Genomic DNA, 21,188 nt, shown 5'->3' on the forward strand with positions numbered 1-21,188 from the left:
AATAAATGAACAAACCGTACAGTTCATTTCTTCTTTCATGTTATTTTCTTCATGGGAAATGCTCTTGTGTGGTTCTAGGTAGTTTTTCAGTTTTAAAAAATGTAATCGATATGTGGCAAAGATTTTGAACATATGATTGCTCTTGCCGGTTTTATGTGGCATTTGCAGCGGGACTGATTTCTGAGAGAAGAGATTATACATAATTGGATGAAGAAAGGAGTGGGAAATTATACTGTAAAATTTGATTAAATACATAAATATTAAATTGTTATTTCTTCCATCCATAACAACTGAAATGTATGTTGATTGACTCTGGTATTAAATTTCTTAAACTTTAGGTTAATATAATAAATATTTGCAAAGCTTTTTCTGTCTTTGTTCTGCTACTTCACGTTGAGAAGAACATGTGTTAAGTATGTGTATCATGAGTATATTGTATACATTGTTACGTATGTGGTTCCTAATTGGACTTCCTGGACTGAGTCTTCCTGGACTGAGTCAAGCTTTTAACAAACTCGAATTAGTAATTTCTGCTTTAGTGTTGACTATGTGGTATGAAAGTGCAGATGTATCTTGTGTCTAATTAAATATTTGTCTAAAAGAATCACAAAGTGGTTAGGAGTTTGGGAAATCAAAATAATGCCTGACTAGTTACTAAGTTAGTTCAAAGGAAGGCTCTCTCTTCTCTATGTTGTTAAAATATTTACTCTGAAATTGTTGGTGGACCTCATTTTTATTGCTGTTTCTCTGTTGCCAGGTACTTTATTACCAAGGTTGCCGTCAGAACCAGGAATGACATTACTCACGATCAGAATTGAGAAAATCGGTCTGAAAGATGCTGGGCAGTGCATTGATCCCTATATCACAGTTAGTGTAAAGGGTAAATAACTTTGTCTACCTATTTCCCTCTGGTGAATTTTATAATGTTGCTTCTTATTGGGATAATTGGGGGGAAAGAGGGGCAGGGCTCTTGCATCCGTGACAACTCATTTCCATTCATTATACAATGAGGCAAAATCCCTGAGGGGGTCATCATTCCTTTACCGAACATTTCTGAGAGATTTACTAAAAATATTTCTTGTTATAATTTACTCTCACGTTTGCTTTTGAGTTTTTCTTTGTATATTCCTTATTTATTTATTTATTTGTTTATTTATTTGTTTGTTTATTTTATTGGGGAAGGGGAACAGGACTTTATTGGGGAACAGTGTGTACTTCCAGTCCTTTTTTCCAAGTCAGGTTGTTGTCCTTTCAATCTTAGTTGTGGAGGGTGCCGTTCAGCTTCAAGTTGTTGTCCTTTCAGTCTTAGTTGTGGAGGGTGAAGCTCAGCTCCAGGACCAGTTTCCATTTTCTAGTTGCAGGGGGCGCAGCCCACCATCCCTTGCGGGAGTCAAACTGGCAACCTTGAGGTTGAGAGGACGCGCTCCAACCAACTGAGCCATCCGGGAGCTCAGCGGCAGCTCAGCTCAAGGTGCCATGTTCAATCTTAGTTGCAGGGGGCGCAGCCCACCATCCCTTGCGGGACTCGAGGAGTTGAACAAGCAACCTTGTGTTTGAGAGCCCAGTGGCCCATGTGGGAATTGAACTGGCAGCCTTCAGAGTTAGGAGCACGGAGCTCCAACTGCCTGAGCCACCTGGCTAACCTGTATATTCCTTTTTATTCTTAAAATTCTATCAAGGGTGCTGTCTAGATAGAAACACTATTTTTAACAGCACATACATACCTGGGGTGCCAAAAACCTGTATCTATGTGGACACTTTGGTCAACGTTGCACAAATAGTAGTTCGCCATAATCAGAAGTATCTGGACGCCAATGGGAACCGCTTTGAGCACCTCTTGTAATTGCAGAAGTCAAATGTGACTTGTATTCATCTTTTGTTATCGGTATATATTGAGTATTACAATTTTAATACAGTTTTTTCCTTTCTTAAAATGTGCATACATTTTTTTTGGCACCGTGTGTGTGTGTGTGTGTGTGTCCTTCAGGAAACAGGTTTTAAAAATGGCCCCAACCTCCCAAGGTGTGTGGTTTTCTTTGCAAAACCCAGTGTTTTCCTGTTTTCCCCGTGCCCCATTTGAGGCCCTCTCATTCCTGTCCAAGAGAGGTGTATACAGAGGCAAGCCCTGCACAGGTGGATAAGAATCAGGACTTCAGTGAATCAGCGGTGGATACAGGGAAATAGGACAAACATCCACACCCTGAGCGTAATCCTGTGGGGCATTGAAAAGTGATGTAAAAGTGAACTACGTTACTGTGGTTATTAAGCACGATTATTATTAGGACTGGCTCTTTTTCTACTATCCAATATGGCAAACCATTTATTTGTTCCTTGAAAACAACTTTTTCAGCCTTTGGTTTAAGAGGGAAACCACAGTGATTGACTTCTTTTGTTGCTGCCACCAAGCATTTTATACAGAACTTGATTATAAAACACTCAGCCGTCCTTTAAAACAATTATTGGGCGGTTGAGGATGAGGTTGTCATGCTATTATTCAGAAATGACGGCACAGTTAATCCAATCCACAGTTCCTCTGCAGTTTGAGGCAAATCAAAGAAACAGCTACAGACTGAAATTAAATGGGAGGAATTTTACCAACGACAGAAATAAATTCAGACCCATTTGGGTTCATTAGTACCAAATAAAAGGAAAGGAATCTGGCCACGGAGAAGAATTTTAACGTGGAGAGACCATGATCCACCACATGAATGCTGTGCTCCTTTAACTTCTGATGTGGTCGGCTATCAAGTCCATGGTTGACCAGAAAGTATTTATACCCTACATTGTTTTGTAGGCCATTCATAATGCTGCATATATCATTTGGGAATGTATATTGTAAGACACACAAAAATGTTACGAAAACATGGTAGGTACTGCATCTAACTTTTGCATACATGTTGAACTGAAACATGTTTTACGTAAATATCTTTAGGAACTGAAATAATCAAATGTACTAAATTGTTTTAAGTTCTCTAAGATGGGTCTGCTGAGTAATACATAAACACTCAGAAGTCATGAAATGAGTCCACGTTGAATTTGATTCAACTGGAAGATTCCTGGCTCCAGGAAATTAGAACCATACATCACACGTAGTATACCATCTGGTTGTTGTAAATCAGGTATGTTATAGCAAGTATAACCAGAATTCAGGTAACATATAAAAAATCATTCATTTATGGAAAGGTTTCATTGGCAGCTTTCATGCCCATTGTTTGGTCCTCTGACTTCAATGCAACGGGAATTCTGATAATGGTGGATGTGAAGGCCTTTCCATGCTGTGCACTTGATCAAGGGTGGAAAATTGGGCAGGAGGCCCCTTTGTGGAATATTATTCACATTCCAAATTTTTATTGCACACAAAAATACAGTGGCCTATTTCCAAAGAAGACGAAGTTCTTTTCACCTCCTAACTGTAAGGATCAAATTTTGTTAGCTTTAAGCTTTCTTTTGTACCCAGTCATGGCAAGGCTTCCTCCTTCCATCCATGAGGTCTCCCACCCTCTCAGCTCCCTCCACATACGTCTGGAAACCAGAAACTCAAGGTACCTGCTGACACCAAGTGGGAATTCCTATCAGCCTGAAAATCTCTCAGCTTTTGCCAAGCCTCTTTAGGAAGCAGAACCCTTTGTAGTTCGGTTGCCATTTTTGAATCTGTGTGTGTGAACACTCCTAAGCAGACACTTTTTTCCTCTCTAGATCTGAATGGCATAGATTTAACTCCTGTGCAAGATACTCCTGTGGCTTCAAGAAAAGAAGATACATATGTTCATTTTAATGTGGACATTGAGCTGCAGAAGCATGTTGAAAAATTAACCAAAGGTTTGTAATCATAAATCATTGGCTTCTTGTGGCCAGAATTCTCACCTTATTCATGTGTGTGTGCCTGGTGGACCTAGCTCAGTTGGCAGAGGTAAATGTCACAGTGTTTATTGATTTGAATGAAATACATATTTTTAAAATGTGGGTGTTAGGAGTCGTATTATCTAATGGTATAATAAATAACTGCCAAATAAATGTTCTTTGACAGTAGTGTCTTATCGTCTTTAACAACAAGAGAATGAAAGTTTTCCTCATTCTAAAGAACTGAGGAAAGCAGGAGCTCCCTAAGTAAGGTTCCCTGAAGATGAAGTCTCTAAAGTTCAAAGAACCAGTTTGTCAGCTTTTTTCCAGGTGAATTTATTGGGTAGAAAGTTGCCATAAGTTGCAGTTAGTTGGCAGGAAGATGGGAAGGGACAGAAGCAAATTTTTGCAAAGGTTAAGTTACATTTCCAAGTTAAACTTTTCTTTTTTTTTGCTCAAATGCTTCTTCATGACTTTTGCCTAACAGAAGTATCAGAGTTCTCTGAAAAACAGATTTCTGATTCCCTTTGTCACCTGAGATTCCGTTGGTTTTTGGAAGTGTCAAGCTCTGTGGGAAGATTGTGCAAGATATACAAGTGCCTTTTAAACAATTGCCACATCCTCTGAAACATTTGGTATTTTCATTCTCAAATCTGGGGCTGCCACTCCTCTGTTCTATTAAAAGACTTGTCTTGCAGTGTTCTGTAAGCACGGTTCTGAGCGTGTGAGCAGCTCTGGCACCTGGAACCTTCTGTGGTAGGTGCACCCCAGACCTTCTGAATCAGAAAGCAGGGAGAGGCCCTGCAGTCTGTTTTAGGAAGCCCCCCACTGGTTCTGATGCCCACCACACACTGAGAATTGCTGTGTTAGAAGAATATATGATAGGACGTGTTTAAGAAATAATGTTGAGGAAATTTAGTATGACGTATGTCTTCTGCATAAAAATATTAACAAAACTTTTTTTATTTAACTTCATTGCTTTGAAAAATGTTTGATATTGGGGCGGGGGGAGTGTTTCATGGACTGTTTATTGTGTTTCTCTTTTATTGCACCGTGTTCTTGATGACTTGACTTGTAAGGTATTAAAAGTAGAACTATATTCAGAATTTGACTCCATTGATTTTTCTCTAGCTTTGACTTCATTATGTACGGTTACTGTTGTTGGAACTCATATCAGTGCTCAAAAATACAATTTCCTCATGTTTATAAGCATTTGAGCCAATCTTCCGAGCTATTCTCATTTCACATTTTTTTGTTCTTGAGTCAGTCTAGCACAAGAAGTTTTGCTGTACTTTGTAAAAGTGATTGATCTGGAGAAATGTCACTCCATTCAGATACAGAAGAGATTGGGATGACAACCACAGTCATATCATCAGATTGTTTGACAAAGATTACTTTTAAAATTCGGCCAGTTGTTGCTTGTTCCTATGTTTCTGGGGATCAAAGAAAATGTATTGACTGTGCTGTCTGTGGTAACGTGCTTTGTTTTAATTCCTTAGGTGCAGCTATCTTCTTTGAATTCAAACACTACAAGCCTAAAAAAAGGTTTACCAGTACCAAGTGTTTTGCTTTCATGGAGATGGATGAAATTAAACCCGGGCCAATTGTAATAGAACTGTAAGTGATGCACGTGTAGCATCGGTACTTGTTGAATGGTGACTAGTATTTCTTAGTGTGTGACCTTGGAATAGATCAATTATCCAAGTATTTTAAACCGTGGTTCTTCTATTGTGGTTACAGATACAAGAAACCCACTGACTTTAAAAGAAAGAAATTGCAATTATTGACCAAGAAACCACTTTATCTTCATCTACATCAAACTTTGCACAAGGAATGACCCTGACATGAATAGCCTGGAACTTCTGTGAATGTTACCACTCACGAGAAACCATCATATAGCTCTGTGTAGCGTATCACCCTTCAGCAGGCAGGAAGCCAGCCGTACCCGGGCCGGGAGGCCAGAGTCTCTTGCAACGCTGCAGCACAGAATTCAAAGTCCATCACTGAATGTGAGACTCCTTTGGGTACAGGCTGACTGTAGGTTTTGAAACATGTTTTCACTTTTCTATTGATTGTGCAATTAATCGTCTCTTTCCTGATTTACCACTACTCCTGCCCTCCTTCCTGGAACAACTCTGTTGTGGGTAGGATGTGCTCATCTTCAACCTTAATACAGCAATAAGAAAGTGCTCGAGTTTACACGTCTGTTCACTTCTGCTCCACTGTGCTCTTTTGGTTTTTTTGAGTTAATGTCAAACTTTGGGCCGATGTGGGTGGGATAGGATGAAACTGCTTTGAGAGGGATTGGACCAATTCCACTGTCCAAGGTCAGTCTGGAAATTTATAGGCTGCTCCTTAGAGATAACCCCAGTTCACCCTGATCTCAGTTTTCCTGCTCAGTGTGTGCCTTGGCCAGTCAGTGTCCATGGGGACGTGTTCCCAGGGTGTAGCTGTGATTTTTCCCGATGACCAGATTGTTCTGAAAGTGAGCATATTTTTAGTCATGACGATTCACTGTCTACATCACATTGCTATTCTTTCTGATAGTGATTCGAGGGTTAACGTGGAGCCATCTCAGAATAATTACAGATTTTTAGATGGGTTTATGTCTTCTAAATCATGTAATCTAAAAATAATGAGTCAGACGCTAACGAGATACTGCAGGAATAACTGCTGATTTTCTGACAACTGATTGTGAAACCTGAAAACCTGCATACCTCTTCTTACAGTGACGAGTATGCAACACATGGAGATATTTTTTTTTTAACGTAGGTAGATAAGATTGCCATTTATTTCCTATTTAGATATGTCAACATTCATCCATATGGGAATATGCAGGTCATTAGCTTATAATTTGACTAATTACATTACTTTTGACTTAATGGGATATAAATAAAACTTTCATAATGCACACCAGGTGGCTATTTGATACATAGAACATTAAGATCGGGGTGGGCTTCCTGTGGGTTCATGTAGAGCCCCCACATTGAATGTTCACTGTTTTAAATGACCAGTGCTAGCATGAGGGAAGGCAGTGCCAGTACCTGGCCTGTTTCTAGACTAGTGTAATAACCCTGTTCATACCACTCAGTATGTTTGCTTTTTAAAATAGTAACCACAGTTAAGTTGTTCTAACCCTTGTACTGCACAAGATCTAGTCTTTCAGGTGTCTCTTAGGTCAATTCTGTTTACGAAGAGGATGTTGAAAACTGTATGAGCCTCAAAGTATCCTCAACCAAATTTAGTCTTGTCTCTCACCCTGATTAGGTCGATTCCACAATGATTCAATCCACAGTCACTCAAGGGGATAAGGAAGTTGCCTTAAATTACTGTTGTTCACTCAATTCTTAAGACTGTGAGTTGTCAGCCCCCAGACTGTGAGCTCTTCAAGGAGCAAGAACCACATTTCCTCCAGGTCATGTAAATTTCCTAAGGTGCTTGGCAGCACTCTGTACCCTGTGGAGTACTCAGTACCTTTTGTTTGATGTTGCTGACAAGACCTAAAAAATTATCCCTCAAAAAACCTACTATTAAAATGTAGCAAAACTGATATTGTTCTTTCTGTTTTCTCAGACCATAAGACATGTATATCAAAGTGATAATTTATATGAAGAAGCATCTGCTATTGTTCACATAAGTATGGTTTATATGAACTACAAATGCCTTTCATCAGTATTAAAGAAGCTTAAATTGAACACTGTGTGAGTAGCTTAGCTTTAATTCATACCTGAATGAAATGACAAGTGATTGTCTTGAAGCAGTAGACATAGAATACTCCACATCCCACAAATTATTTCAATTTACTTTCAAATGATAAAAAATCAGCCATTGAACAATAACCACAACTATAGTAGAAATGCTTTCAGGCTGAAACACTGCTGCTTCGTAAATGAGATGATTTTAACGACTAAGCCCAGAACAGTTAGCTGGAGATGACTTCGGAAACAAGTAACTTGGAGATGGCTGAGTCTGGACATTGGCAGCTCTGCTGTAGAAGTGGTGCCATCAGAAGGCTGAGAGGTGGCGATCGTGGCAGGTCCACAACTGCTCAGGTAAGTGACACTGAAATCCTCTACAGCTTGTTTATGAGATATAAACACCCCCCAAAGCTTCAGAGGTTACAAAAAGACTAGCTTTGATTTAAAAATAGATTTACCTTTCCTACTTGATTATCTTCCTAGCTGGTATAATCTACATTTAAATGTTATTTCAAATTAGAAATTATATTAACTTCATTATTACATGTCCTAAAGAGATTGAAATATTCAAAAGTTGTATTTGTGAATTAATCTTTACATGGTTAAAAATAATCTATGCTTTTAACTATGGCGTTTTCCTCTTCAATTTCTTCTGTTCTTGATAGTAAATGGGAGGACTTACAGATGGAATTCCTTTCCTGAAGAACTCCTTATATGCTCCGTATGAATTTGAAAGAGTTGTCTGCTTTCAAAGGTCCTTTATCATTTTATCTTTTAGTAGTTTAAAGGAAAATTTTTGTTTCACAGTGAAGCTTTTGCTTCTTTTTATGGGGTATTCTTAGTGGAATAAATGTCATAAAAGTGACAAGTTACAGTCTAGGTAGTATCATTACATCATAGAATTTCAGAAAATGGGAGAGCATAGTCAAGCAGTAAACAAGAATATTAGCTTTTTATAATTTTGATTTAATCTAAATCTTAAACTTCTTAAAAATGCTATTAACTGTAATTTAAAGTGTCTGAAGAGTTAGTTCTAAGAAACATTGTTTAAAAGACATGATGTAATGGGTATAATAAGACTTTTAAGTATGGTGCAATCCCAGATTCTTAGATTTACTGACTTTTAAATACAAGTGCCAAAGTTCCAGTATTAATTGTGGAGTAGAATCAACAAGAACAATGGCATTTGGCCCATGGTTGCTGACCCAGGGCACGTTAGTTACAAACCTTACAATCCTAAATCATTCTTTCTCATCGTACTCTATTCTTAATGAGCTTTTTTTGCCGTACTAGTTAAAAGTCAGTAGCAAGGGATGGGAGAAATAGTAGACTCTACATTTTTTAATAAAAGGATTTTCTGTACTTTTATGGTCCCACTACATCGTTTTCATTTTTCTGTTGTGCACCCTTAATGCAAGAATGGTAAAAGCAACAGAACCTCGGGTCACGCAACTCTTGCTACTGTTGTCAACTCATAGTCAGGTAATGAACCAGGCAGCACATGTCACCGACAGCGCGTGGGTGCTGTACAGATGGGCCCACTGACTTCTTTAAAGTAAAGACCTCAGTCGTGGTGTTCCCGATGACTCGGGCTGCCTCTCCTGAGCAGGGAGCAGCGGGGAGCGTGCTGCCCAGCCACCAGCTTCAGTTCTGGGGCCTGAGTTGATGTGTTCTCAAAGTGGCATACGTCTCACGAGAAGACAATCCAATGAATCGACAGACTCCTGGGAAATATCAGTAACCAAAGTTTTATGAACTATTACTACAAAGAATGTCAGCAAGAGGGGAGATAGTTAAGTGACCTTTTAGGAAACATTTTTAGCGTAACAGTCTTTGCGATCTGACATTTTTTTAAAAATCAAGCTTATCCACACTGTTGCTCTGCATTCAACTGGTATACACTAAAAATAGGATAATAAATGGAAATACATGTTCTTATAGCATTTCCACAGGAAATGTTCATATTTTTCATGACATTCTAAATCATTTGACAGTTACATATGCTACATTAACTAAAACACAGGTATTCTTTATTGCACATTTCAAAGTTGGAAGGAGGTTCTAGCTTACGAGGTGATTTTTATTTAGGGGGGAAATGATATTTTTTAATTGTTTGGCTCAAAAAATGCACACTGCCGGGGCAGCTTAGTTCTAGAAACAAACCTTTTAAAATAAACTTGTGGGTTTTGAAGGCTGTAATGAACAGTGCACCGTCCACTTTCTCAGACCACATGTCAGAGGTCATGGCTATGGGCTCTGTTTTAAAGCCGGTGAGGAGTCCTGGCTGCCACTCCGAGAGGCTGGCGGGGGCTCATCTCTGGAGCCGGAAGGCAGTAAGTCTCTTGCAGCAGGTGAAGGTGGATAATCCTGGGGGCCGTGGGCTGGGGGTGGTAATCGGGTACCAGGAATAAAGTACTCTCTTGGGCCAAGAGGGCCCAAAGGTCTAAACTGTGTGTGTCCTGGTAAAAATTCACGAGGGTCGAGAGGCAGGTCCCGCGTTCCAGGTGGAACGCCTGGTGCGTATTCTCTTAAGCCTAGTGGTGGACGCAAACCAGGACCTGGAAAAATAAAATCACATCATGTAAGTACATGTGAACAATCTAAAGTTCGATGATTCCAAGTATTAATCTTAAATTTCCCACAACCCTAGAAGTCAGCGGTGACATCCCCACTTTACAGATCAGGCAAACTGAAGCTCAGCAAGTTTAAGTTACATGTCTGTGGCCAGCCAGCCGGCCAGCCATGAAGCGACACAGGCAGGATTTAAACATGACTCTACCTAGCTTGTGTGTTTTTTCTACTGCACAGTTCTGCCATCTTTATCTCATAAGAGCTGGTTTTGTACTTAGAAGTACCATATATCATACTAAGATGACAGATGGAAATAAGGGCTTCACTACAACAAGGAAATTTTGATGAAGGAAATTCAATTGTTTACTACTATATCAATTAGAAACGTATTCAGTAGCTCAGCATGGACCTAACAAACCATCAAAATCAAGGTGCTTGCCCTCCTGGAAAGGCCTCCCAGCTCCACCTAATGAACTTCAGTAACATTCCTTAGGTCCCTGTTAAATTCTGCCTTCTCAAACTTCCTTCCCATTTATTCCCAGGGTGGGGAGTGAGGGTTTAATCTTGCCCTCTTTTACACTCTGACCCACAATGTATGCATCTGTGTCCTGTAAGATACTGTAAGCTTTGGGAGTTCGGAGATTTAGTTCTATCCATTACAGAACCTGGTATGTAGCCACAGATGTTCGATACACATCTGCAGAAGTAACATTTCTGGCTTTCTATAAACAGCCCCTATCTCCTGTCTACAAGAGATACTTACTGCCTATCTCAGTATAGGGAGATAATGCAGCACCCTATGTATCCTAAGAAACCTGAGGAAAAGTTAAAATGTACTCAGCTAGCTTTATTCATTACATAGGCCTGAATAGCGACTGTTAAAATCTTAGCAAGGAACAGACAGAAAAGATGACGCTTTACAAGGCAGTTATTACTATGCAATCATCATACCAAAAGGTGGAGGAAGTGGCCGAGGCCCGAAAGGCCCGCAGAGTTGAGGAGGTGGTCCGTATCGAATGGGTGGTAGGAGAGGGCCCCCCACAGGGGAGCTCATGAGGGGCACCCCTGGGAAAGGAGGGGGCCCTTTTGCAGCCATATTCACCTGCAGAGGAGAAACATTCAAGTTCTGAAATACTTGGGGAAGACAAAAAAGCACCAACACCAGCAAAAGCTGAAAGGCAGTGCAGCAGATGTCAAGAACCTGCCCCAAGAGCCGAACCAGTGCGACAACACCTCCCCTCCCTCATTTGTTCCCTAACAGTTCAGGCAGGTTAAAGGGACAGCACCGGAGTGCAGAGTTGCACTTAATCATACCGTTGCTTCTATATGCAAGTCGAAGGGAAAGCAAGGGGACTGCGTCAAAGGATGTTAACAGAGGTGACTCCCAAATAAAAAAAAACATACCATAAACACCGTAATCTATTTCTAGGGCAACCCCTCCTGTCACCACAACCGCTCATTATTTCCACTGAAAAATCCATTCTGTACACGTAATCATAGCCACCATTCAGAGGACCTTCAATTTTCTTTCCTATCTTATTTCCAATTCTCAGATCTCTACATCTCTTAGGTATGATCATCTTGTTTTAAATATGAAAGAACAGAGACACAGAGTATTACATCATTTGATGAGGCTCACACGGCGTGTAAGGCCAAGGGAGAATTCCGCGGCAGGTCTGACTCCATGCTGCTGCTCTTCCTACTGCTGCCTCCCCCTAACAGGAGTCCATTCTCTTTGAAGTCGTTTACTTCCAAGGGTCTTATCCAGCTGCCGTTGGAGATCGCTCAAAAGAGGTGTACTCTGGGAAGTTCTTTTCCAATGGAAACAATGTTCTATATACAAATTAGGCAGGCCCAACCCTAATATTTACTTTCATTCACAAGTGATACTGTGCTTTATATTACGGGATACTGACTAATCCTTTCCTATGGGAAATTAGGTTGGGAATTCTAAGTAATTAAATTACAAGTATTTTGATTTGAACCTCGAGAAGCACTGTGAAGTCTGATCAGAGGACTTACTGGCTGTAACAGCTACACGAGTGACAAGGGAATACTCTTATGTGAACATAATTTAAGGCTATTGCCGGGAACTGGCACAACAGGTAATTACAGATTTTTAGATGGGTTTATGTCTTCTAAATCATGTAATCTAAAAATAATGAGTCAGACGCTAACGAGATACTGCAGGAATAACTGCTGATTTTCTGACAACTGATTGTGAAACCTGAAAACCTGCATACCTCTTCTTACAGTGACGAGTATGCAACACATGGAGATATTTTTTTTTTAACGTAGGTAGATAAGATTGCCATTTATTTCCTATTTAGATATGTCAACATTCATCCATATGGGAATATGCAGGTCATTAGCTTATAATTTGACTAATTACATTACTTTTGACTTAATGGGATATAAATAAAACTTTCATAATGCACACCAGGTGGCTATTTGATACATAGAACATTAAGATCGGGGTGGGCTTCCTGTGGGTTCATGTAGAGCCCCCACATTGAATGTTCACTGTTTTAAATGACCAGTGCTAGCATGAGGGGAAGGCAGTGCCAGTACCTGGCCTGTTTCTAGACTAGTGTAATAACCCTGTTCATACCACTCAGTATGTTTGCTTTTTAAAATAGTAACCACAGTTAAGTTGTTCTAACCCTTGTACTGCACAAGATCTAGTCTTTCAGGTGTCTCTTAGGTCAATTCTGTTTACGAAGAGGATGTTGAAAACTGTATGAGCCTCAAAGTATCCTCAACCAAATTTAGTCTTGTCTCTCACCCTGATTAGGTCGATTCCACAATGATTCAATCCACAGTCACTCAAGGGGATAAGGAAGTTGCCTTAAATTACTGTTGTTCACTCAATTCTTAAGACTGTGAGTTGTCAGCCCCCCAGACTGTGAGCTCTTCAAGGAGCAAGAACCACATTTCCTCCAGGTCATGTAAATTTCCTAAGGTGCTTGGCAGCACTCTGTACCCTGTGGAGTACTCAGTACCTTTTGTTTGATGTTGCTGACAAGACCTAAAAAATTATCCCTCAAAAAACCTACTATTAAAATGTAGCAAAACTGATATTGTTCTTTCTGTTTTCTCAGACCATAAGACATGTATATCAAAGTGATAATTTATATGAAGAAGCATCTGCTATTGTTCACATAAGTATGGTTTATATGAACTACAAATGCCTTTCATCAGTATTAAAGAAGCTTAAATTGAACACTGTGTGAGTAGCTTAGCTTTAATTCATACCTGAATGAAATGACAAGTGATTGTCTTGAAGCAGTAGACATAGAATACTCCACATCCCACAAATTATTTCAATTTACTTTCAAATGATAAAAAATCAGCCATTGAACAATAACCACAACTATAGTAGAAATGCTTTCAGGCTGAAACACTGCTGCTTCGTAAATGAGATGATTTTAACGACTAAGCCCAGAACAGTTAGCTGGAGATGACTTCGGAAACAAGTAACTTGGAGATGGCTGAGTCTGGACATTGGCAGCTCTGCTGTAGAAGTGGTGCCATCAGAAGGCTGAGAGGTGGCGATCGTGGCAGGTCCACAACTGCTCAGGTAAGTGACACTGAAATCCTCTACAGCTTGTTTATGAGATATAAACACCCCCCAAAGCTTCAGAGGTTACAAAAAGACTAGCTTTGATTTAAAAATAGATTTACCTTTCCTACTTGATTATCTTCCTAGCTGGTATAATCTACATTTAAATGTTATTTCAAATTAGAAATTATATTAACTTCATTATTACATGTCCTAAAGAGATTGAAATATTCAAAAGTTGTATTTGTGAATTAATCTTTACATGGTTACAGTAAGAATGCAACATGATCAGAATTAGTACTACCTAACTTCCTTATTTATTATTTAATGGCTGGAGATCCTGAGTTGAAACATTATAATTTCCTTAACTGTCCTTCCATATGTTCTCAAACATTCCTGTTATGAATACTTCCTCTGTAAAGCTTTTTCTTCCTTTAATTATACCCATAAAAAATTTCCCAGAGCTATGACTACTGGGTCCATCAATGGCACAATCATTTTAATGGTTTTTGATACACCATATAGCAAATGTCCTTCCTAAAAGGATGACTCCACCACATAAAACCACCCAGAACTGTTGGCATGAACCAAGTTCCCTTATAGTCTTGGGAGTAAGGAAATTTTTGTTAAAAATTGTTTCCTTTGTTAACTTAAAATTTATTTTTTCTCGTGTGAATTGAATATATTCAATGTTCTTTGACTATTTATGCTCCTGTGCTATTTTGTTCTATACATTGTAAAAATGGTGTTAAAAAAGCCAACAGTTGTTGCATCAGTCGCTGACACCTGCTATAAAAGCTTAACTCACTTGTAAGTTTTTACTTCCTCTGCCGCCAAAACCGCCTTTTCATCTGCAGCTGACAGCCGCTGCTCTCTTTCTTGCCGCTCATACTCTTCTTGACTCAATTTCCTAAGATAAAAATCAAGTGTAAAGTGAAAGTGTTTCTCTTTCTTCCCAGCAATCTGTCTGAATGCCTCTATTCATATGTTCAGTTCCACAGCAATAACTGTCAGTACGAGTAAACCACTCCCCCCTCAAATAAATTACAGGCAACAATTTCTGGTTAGAATGGAGAGAAAAATGCCAGTTATGGGAAGTGAGGTAGAAAGGAAAAAAGGCCACTCTATACTAACTGTAGATGGAAAAACTGGAAATAATCTTTCAAACAGAGACAAAATGATCTACAGTCATACATACATTTAGTTAAATGACAATCTTGTTAACAACGAACCATGAAAACCTTACTTTTGCAAAGCCATCTCCTTCTGCTGATAGAGTTCATTCAGAATCTCCACTTTCTGCCGCAGGGTTTTGCATTCATCCTCCAGTCCAGCTTTGGCAGACTGGAGCGATTTGCGATCATCTTCTAATTTGTTTATTTGGTCTGTAAACAGGAAAACATCTGAGCTTTGTCTGTGTACACGAGGACTGGAGAACTTGCTAAGGGGATGGTGTGAAGAGGGGTGAAAAACATAACAACGGGAAGCCACTGTGTCTCTCCCCAATGCAATTCTGTCTCTTCCCAGTATTTGGCCACCTACCTTCTAGGTTACACTTGGTGGACATTGACGCCCTTAGCTTAAATTGCAAAAGTTTTAGATCCTCTTCAACTACCGATATTGCCGTTTGTGTCTACAAAGTGCAGAAGAGAGGATTCTTAAAATGAGGCATAGTAAGACTCACAGGCACGGGGGGGGACTCTATGAAAAGGACTATACCCGAGAGACGTCCATCATCTGCTTAATTTGATTTTTCATCTTCTCACTCTGGTCACCTAAAAAACAAAAGGTTTTCATTGCTTTTTCCTCCCTTGCTTTTTAACCATATTTTCTTGATTTCCCCTTACGAAACAATTACCATTTTCAAACATTCAAAATAAAAATGAATTAACCAATAGAACTGATTAGGCTACTTGACTTTTAAAAGAGAATTGCAAAAGGTGAATGTACAATAAAAATGTTACCCGTGCTGTTCCTGAGTCAGGAGGGCGACGTGAGGGAAAGCTTCCCTCTCTCAGATCTACCTCCAGCTGGTCAGGTATCTCATTTAGAAAGACTCACCCCTCTGCTCCCCCCAAGTCTGCTATCAGGTGTGGTTTAAAACACCTCCTGTGCAGGCAACATCCAACTTGGGAAACTGTCTTAAAAACATTTCCCTTAGCAGGACACACTGCTACGCATTAGTTAGTTAGCTAACCCTAGTTAGTTTATGGCTGCCACCACCTCGCTACTCTTAAAATTGGTGTGGGGCCTTAAAACCACAGCTGCAGAGATGGTGAGCCTTTAATTCAAATGTCAGCTCCATGAAGCTGAGAACCAAGTTTCTACTGAATAGTGTTTAGTACTTGAGGTTAAGACACAACTAAAGCTGCTGGAGCTCCATCCACTGCACACATCTAGTTCTAATGGGATGGAAAAGTAAGGTCGGTGTTCACTGTGTGCCCACTGCTATAGCACAGCCCAGCAACTACCTCTGCCCTGGGCACACAGATGTATATACAAATCCACGATGTGTGTCTACAAGGCAGCCAGAAAGGAGCATCAGTGCACTTAATTAAAAACAGGAAGGCAAAAACAGGTCTCAGCTCCCTGAAACTGGTCTTACCTCCCACTTCCCCGTTTGCTAATTCATCTGACTCATTTCCTCCTTTACTTTGACTCTCAGATTCAGATTCACAATCTAACCGATTCAATTGTGTGATGCAATTAGTCAAAGCCTAGAAAAGAAGCAAAAGGATATTAGAAAGAACCTCTCAGTTTTAATTAAGCAGGTTGCATGAGAATTAAGCATGTATTCAAGAGAATGAACTTACATTAATATTATCATCTTTGTTAGTAAGAGCGACTTCCATATCTTTCTGGGACTTCTCAAATGATTTGATTTGTTCACTGAGCTCAGCATGTGATTTGCTCCAGTCTTTGATTTCCTGCTGCAACTGAAAAGTTCAAACACATGAATCTCCAAAGGCTTTTGCACTAGAGACATCAGGACCCTGTAAATGAGACAGGGAAGTAGGGAGCCATGCCCCTATTTGGCCTGTCATTATGGGCCTTTGTTAAGTGAGAGGGGAGAGTGGCTCCAACCTTCAGAACTATAGTGAGAACAAAAGCACTTTCAAGGAAGTAAATCTGGTCCATTGTATCCTTCAGAAACTCCCAGCCAATCCAAATAACTCATTTCCAGAGGACCAGAAGGGCACCTCTGTCTCCCAAGACCAGAGTCCAGATCATATAACCATCCCTTGGTCAGTAAAGCAGTAACTGCTCAAAGGAGTGTTGTAAGTACCTAATTCTTTGGTCTACAAAGCAAATCCATCACCCCCTTGAGGCTATTCAACTTAGTAACTGGTTGGTGCTTAATAAGACAAAGACTAAATATTCTGATGATAAATCATACAGAAGAATGGAAAATCCCGAACAGATGCAGAATGTACACAACGTACTCAATTTGGGGAGCATAGTTTAAACTCTGCATATCTGAGAAGAGAATCCTGCATACATATTTCATGTCCTTAAAAACAGATCTGAGAAAAGACACTCAAGAGGTAATGATATTTGGTTGTTGGGTTTATATCATCTCGGATGTTAACTTTTCTTTACCTGCTCTTTCTTCTTCTTGAGCCTGGCGTTTTCTTCTTGAACCCGATGGCATTCAGACTTCACCTTCTCTTCCCTAAGTCTGGCTTCATTCAGGGCAATTTGAACCTAATGCAGAACATTCCTATTAGTGAATTAATTGCAAAGAAAAAAGTTACACTTTCATGTCCAATAGGACATGATATAGTTTTCGATTTTTGCATATTTCAGCACACATCAAATGTTTGCTCAATAAAACTAAGACATCATATTAATATCTTGCAGCAATTGTAGGCAGCTTTACCTCCGAAAACTCTGAGGAATTCATTGCAATAACATCCTTTAACTTCTCTAAAGATTTCTTGTTTTCTATTATCTGCCATGTGGGAAAAGAATACAAAAAATATATTAGGATTTCAGTAGAAGCACTGGGATATATGCTAAAAAGAGGAAACATTAACAAAAATATGCCAGAGCCATCCCCTACATATCAAGTAAAAAGAGGTGACCCAGTTTTAGCCTAGGAGAAAAGTCAAGAATGTAAAGAGATGAGGAAAGAAGAAAATATTTCATGCCATCCACACCTTCCTGGCTATGAGCTAACACAGATGACCAGACAAACGTGAAAGAAAATGAAAACAACTTTCAAGTAAACCAGTTCAAATAAATGGTTTTTCCTAGTGATAGAGAAAACCCCCAAGATCACTTCAAAACTTCTCTTGTCTGAACTAAAAATGGTTGGACTTTGAGGGAGAATAGGCAGGTTTCACATACAGAAGGCTTCTAAATAATTTAAAATTCTGCGTCAAGGAGTTGGAGCACTCTTTATGCTTTAACTGTGGGCTGTGCACAGTAACTTCCTTCCAAAGTATAGTATGCAAAGGGCGGGAAAGGGGAACTTTTCTGTGGAGAAGCCTCAGCTAGGTGATCCACGTAACTGGGTGGGGGATGCGGGAACCCTTGCTACTACCGTTGCAACTTTTGTATAATGCTAAAACTGTTCTAATATTAAAAGTTTATTTGAAAAAAGAACCATGCAAAACAAAACAAAGTACTAGAACTGTTTGACTGGGCTACAGTTTTTTAGTTGCTCTGCATGTTTTGGAGGATCGCGTCAAGCAATATGAAAATTACACAGGGCTGAGGACAAAAATACTTCCTAGGACCACAAAAACAGTAACTTGTGGTATTAGCATTTAAAATCCCTTAAAAATGGACAGAAGTAGGTTCAACTTCCCTGATTCCTAGTTTCAGCATGGGAAAATGCAGAGTTCAACTCACCCAATGTACAAAATAGGAAGAAAAAAGTTTGCAATCCAAATTACACAACACTTAGCAGCAAAACTCTTACCAAGTCCTGATTCTGGGAATTCTGTTCTCTCTCAGAGTCTAACATAACACGCAGACTTTTAGCTGTATCATTCAGACTTTCGTTAGTTTCTTCAAGTTTCTTGATTTTATCCTACAGAAAAATATACCAAGATTAATAATTACTAATTATTTTTCTTTTGTTTTTAGAATCTAATCTCAAAAAGAAAAGAGATTTTACCTTAAATTTAATTGCTTCATCAGAGAGAATCATATTTTGTTTCTTGGTTTCCTGAACATGTTTCTTTGATTCCTTGATCTGCAAAAAATAAAAACATTCAGAATACAGAAATGTAAGTTATATTGCTATCAAAACTGATCTCCAAGTAGTGACCACCTAGAAAAGAAAGCAGTACTTTACAGATATGCTGATTGCTTCAGATTTGGATGGTTTGTAGAGAATAATGGAATTTTAAAATGTGATTTAAACATGGCATAATAAGCTATAAGACGGGAGGAAATAATTAAAGTTGGAACCATGGGGAGAAAAAAACTAAAAGAACAATTATACCTTCTGTTCATAATCTGACAATTTTCGTACAAGTTCTGCATTTTCTTTCGTGATATTCTTCAACTTCTCAGAAATTTGCTGTTCAGTGACTAAAAAGAGGGGAAATCCATAATATTATTCTGATCACTAAGTGAAACTGAATTACCCAATGTATTAGCAGCAAAAACATCTTATCTGGCACTATGAGGGAAAAGAACTTCTAATCTGTAGTTAAGAGTGGTAAAAGTGTAAAAATATTAAAATTTAAGAAAAATGTAATAACCCTTATTTCAATGAGATTCCAATTTAAATTTATTTCCAAGATAGGAAATAGAGTAAACTATTTTAGCTCCATATCCTTCCCCCTTCATGAAGCACTTTTCTTCTCAGAAAATGTGATCATTTCAAATACAAGTCATTTGCAAAGAGAAACAAAGGATGAGCATATTGATTTCCATCTCTTATTACTCAAATTATCTACTTAAATAAGTATATACTATATTGATGAAACCATTAGCACTGGAACACTGTTCATGTGTAACAGATTTGCACTGTATCAACATTTAAAGTCAATCTGCCCCAATTTAAACTGATCGTCACCTTCCTACTCCCGGTTTGTTTCACCTCATCGCCTATCTCAATTGGTAGCATCACCATTTATTCTGTCATCCAAGCTTGCAAATTAGGATTAGTAAAATGTTTAGGAGTTAATAATAAGTCAATCAGTCATCAGACGTCACTCTATCTACTAGTTTGTAAAACTCCTATCAAACACCAAAATAAGCCTAAATATTTACCTTGGTAGGCTCTATTCTTTACCTAAAAGAGAGAGAAATTTGATGTCAAAACACTTTATTAATAGAAATATTACAATTGTTAACAATTAAATCATAACTACATGAAAATTTAGTAACAGTTGGTTTAGCCTAATGATCCATATGATTAAAAAAATAAAAGGTTAAAAAGGATTTTAAATGTAATTGGTAGTGACACTTCATAGTTCCTGATAGATAAAAGGACTAAAATAAATGTCTCATTAAAAGACAATAAAAGATACATTTATATATCTATTAAATGAACACCAATCTTATTAAATAAACACCTAACTTTAATAATAGAAATGGATATTTTCATATTAAATATACTAGTGCTTCATTTACCCAAGGACTCATTTGACAACCATGAATAGCCAGAATGAAGTCTAAAAACAATGATTGTTCAAAAAGACTCTAAGGAAACAAAATTAAAGGCACAATCTTTGTACTAAGATGTGCCTCTTTCTCTCATTGGAAAACATCTTAGAAAGCCTATTCAAAGTTGACTATTGGCTGAATTTAGAAATCTAGTAGCTAAATGATCTGATTTTCCTAAACCCCTAAAAATAGTGATCATAAATCTGAAAAAGAAAGGAGACTGCTAGAGGAAAATGCACAAGCAACAAAACAAAAAAATGACAGCAAACATCTAAATCATTTCCTAAAGACAGCACTTAATTATAGGATAATAAAATCTGAGCAGCATTTAATTTAAAAATTAATGTCTTTGTAACTCAGGACTTATTTCCCTTTCAAATGTTATAAATAGTGATGAAATACTCAGATCAGTCCACAAATCATCCACATATCTCAATAGTATTACAGTATCTAACACCATTTATACTAACGCCATAACAGGAAAATTCATTCAGAATTCCAACATGGCAAAAAATGACTATTTCTCTAATGACACAGCTTTGCTAATGAGAGAGTAAGCTTCCTTTGCCCTCCTTTCACCCAAATCAACAGGCAGGAAAAAGCAGGAAGAAACAAGAAGCAGGCAACTGACACTAGGGACCAAGGTTCCAAAAGTCAAATGCTGAGGCTGAGAAGCACCAGCTAGGACATCCAGCCTGCATTACCTTGTGAAAATGTAAACAGTGTCAGTGTTTTTAAGATGGGAGAAACAAGAATGGGCAATAGAAAACATTTTCACCTTTTCCCATTCCATTCAGCCTTTCTATTCTCCCTTCTCTTTCATCTGAGGAAAAACCCCATAAGGTTAGAGGAAGCCAGGCAAAAGACCGTTTTTAAAGTGAGTTTACAAT

At 38.6% G+C, this 21,188-nt stretch overlaps 2 protein-coding genes across 3 annotated transcripts in view; one reads left to right on the forward strand and one right to left on the reverse strand.

Moving 5' to 3' along the window:
* The window catches only part of AIDA (axin interactor, dorsalization associated), a 30,720-nt gene extending 23,185 nt beyond the window's left edge, over positions 1-7,535 (forward strand). Inside the window, exons 7-10 of one of the 2 annotated variants that reach the window (XM_019756366.2) lie at positions 758-880; positions 3,697-3,819; positions 5,340-5,457; positions 5,581-7,535. In XM_019756366.2, coding sequence (XP_019611925.1) covers positions 758-880; positions 3,697-3,819; positions 5,340-5,457; positions 5,581-5,677 — 461 coding nt within the window. In that variant the 3' untranslated portion in view covers positions 5,678-7,535. The remainder of the gene's footprint in view (positions 1-757; positions 881-3,696; positions 3,820-5,339; positions 5,458-5,580) is intronic. The other variant, XM_019756367.2, reaches the window with a different exon arrangement.
* Positions 7,536-9,270: 1,735 nt separating this feature from the next.
* Positions 9,271-21,188, reverse strand: part of MIA3 (MIA SH3 domain ER export factor 3) — a 40,565-nt gene continuing 28,647 nt past the window's right edge. Inside the window, exons 8-22 of the mRNA XM_074316328.1 lie at positions 19,903-19,924; positions 19,127-19,215; positions 18,797-18,874; positions 18,599-18,709; positions 17,552-17,623; positions 17,272-17,376; positions 16,485-16,607; positions 16,277-16,388; positions 15,391-15,446; positions 15,214-15,304; positions 14,918-15,056; positions 14,480-14,581; positions 11,813-11,877; positions 11,061-11,351; positions 9,271-10,096 (exon numbers count right to left, since the gene is read on the reverse strand). Coding sequence (XP_074172429.1) covers positions 9,786-10,096; positions 11,061-11,351; positions 11,813-11,877; positions 14,480-14,581; positions 14,918-15,056; positions 15,214-15,304; positions 15,391-15,446; positions 16,277-16,388; positions 16,485-16,607; positions 17,272-17,376; positions 17,552-17,623; positions 18,599-18,709; positions 18,797-18,874; positions 19,127-19,215; positions 19,903-19,924 — 1,767 coding nt within the window. The 3' untranslated portion in view covers positions 9,271-9,785. The remainder of the gene's footprint in view (positions 10,097-11,060; positions 11,352-11,812; positions 11,878-14,479; positions 14,582-14,917; positions 15,057-15,213; positions 15,305-15,390; positions 15,447-16,276; positions 16,389-16,484; positions 16,608-17,271; positions 17,377-17,551; positions 17,624-18,598; positions 18,710-18,796; positions 18,875-19,126; positions 19,216-19,902; positions 19,925-21,188) is intronic.

Source organism: Rhinolophus sinicus, linkage group LG12 (genome assembly GCF_036562045.2).
Source record: "Rhinolophus sinicus isolate RSC01 linkage group LG12, ASM3656204v1, whole genome shotgun sequence".
Lineage (NCBI taxonomy): Eukaryota > Metazoa > Chordata > Mammalia > Chiroptera > Rhinolophidae > Rhinolophus > Rhinolophus sinicus.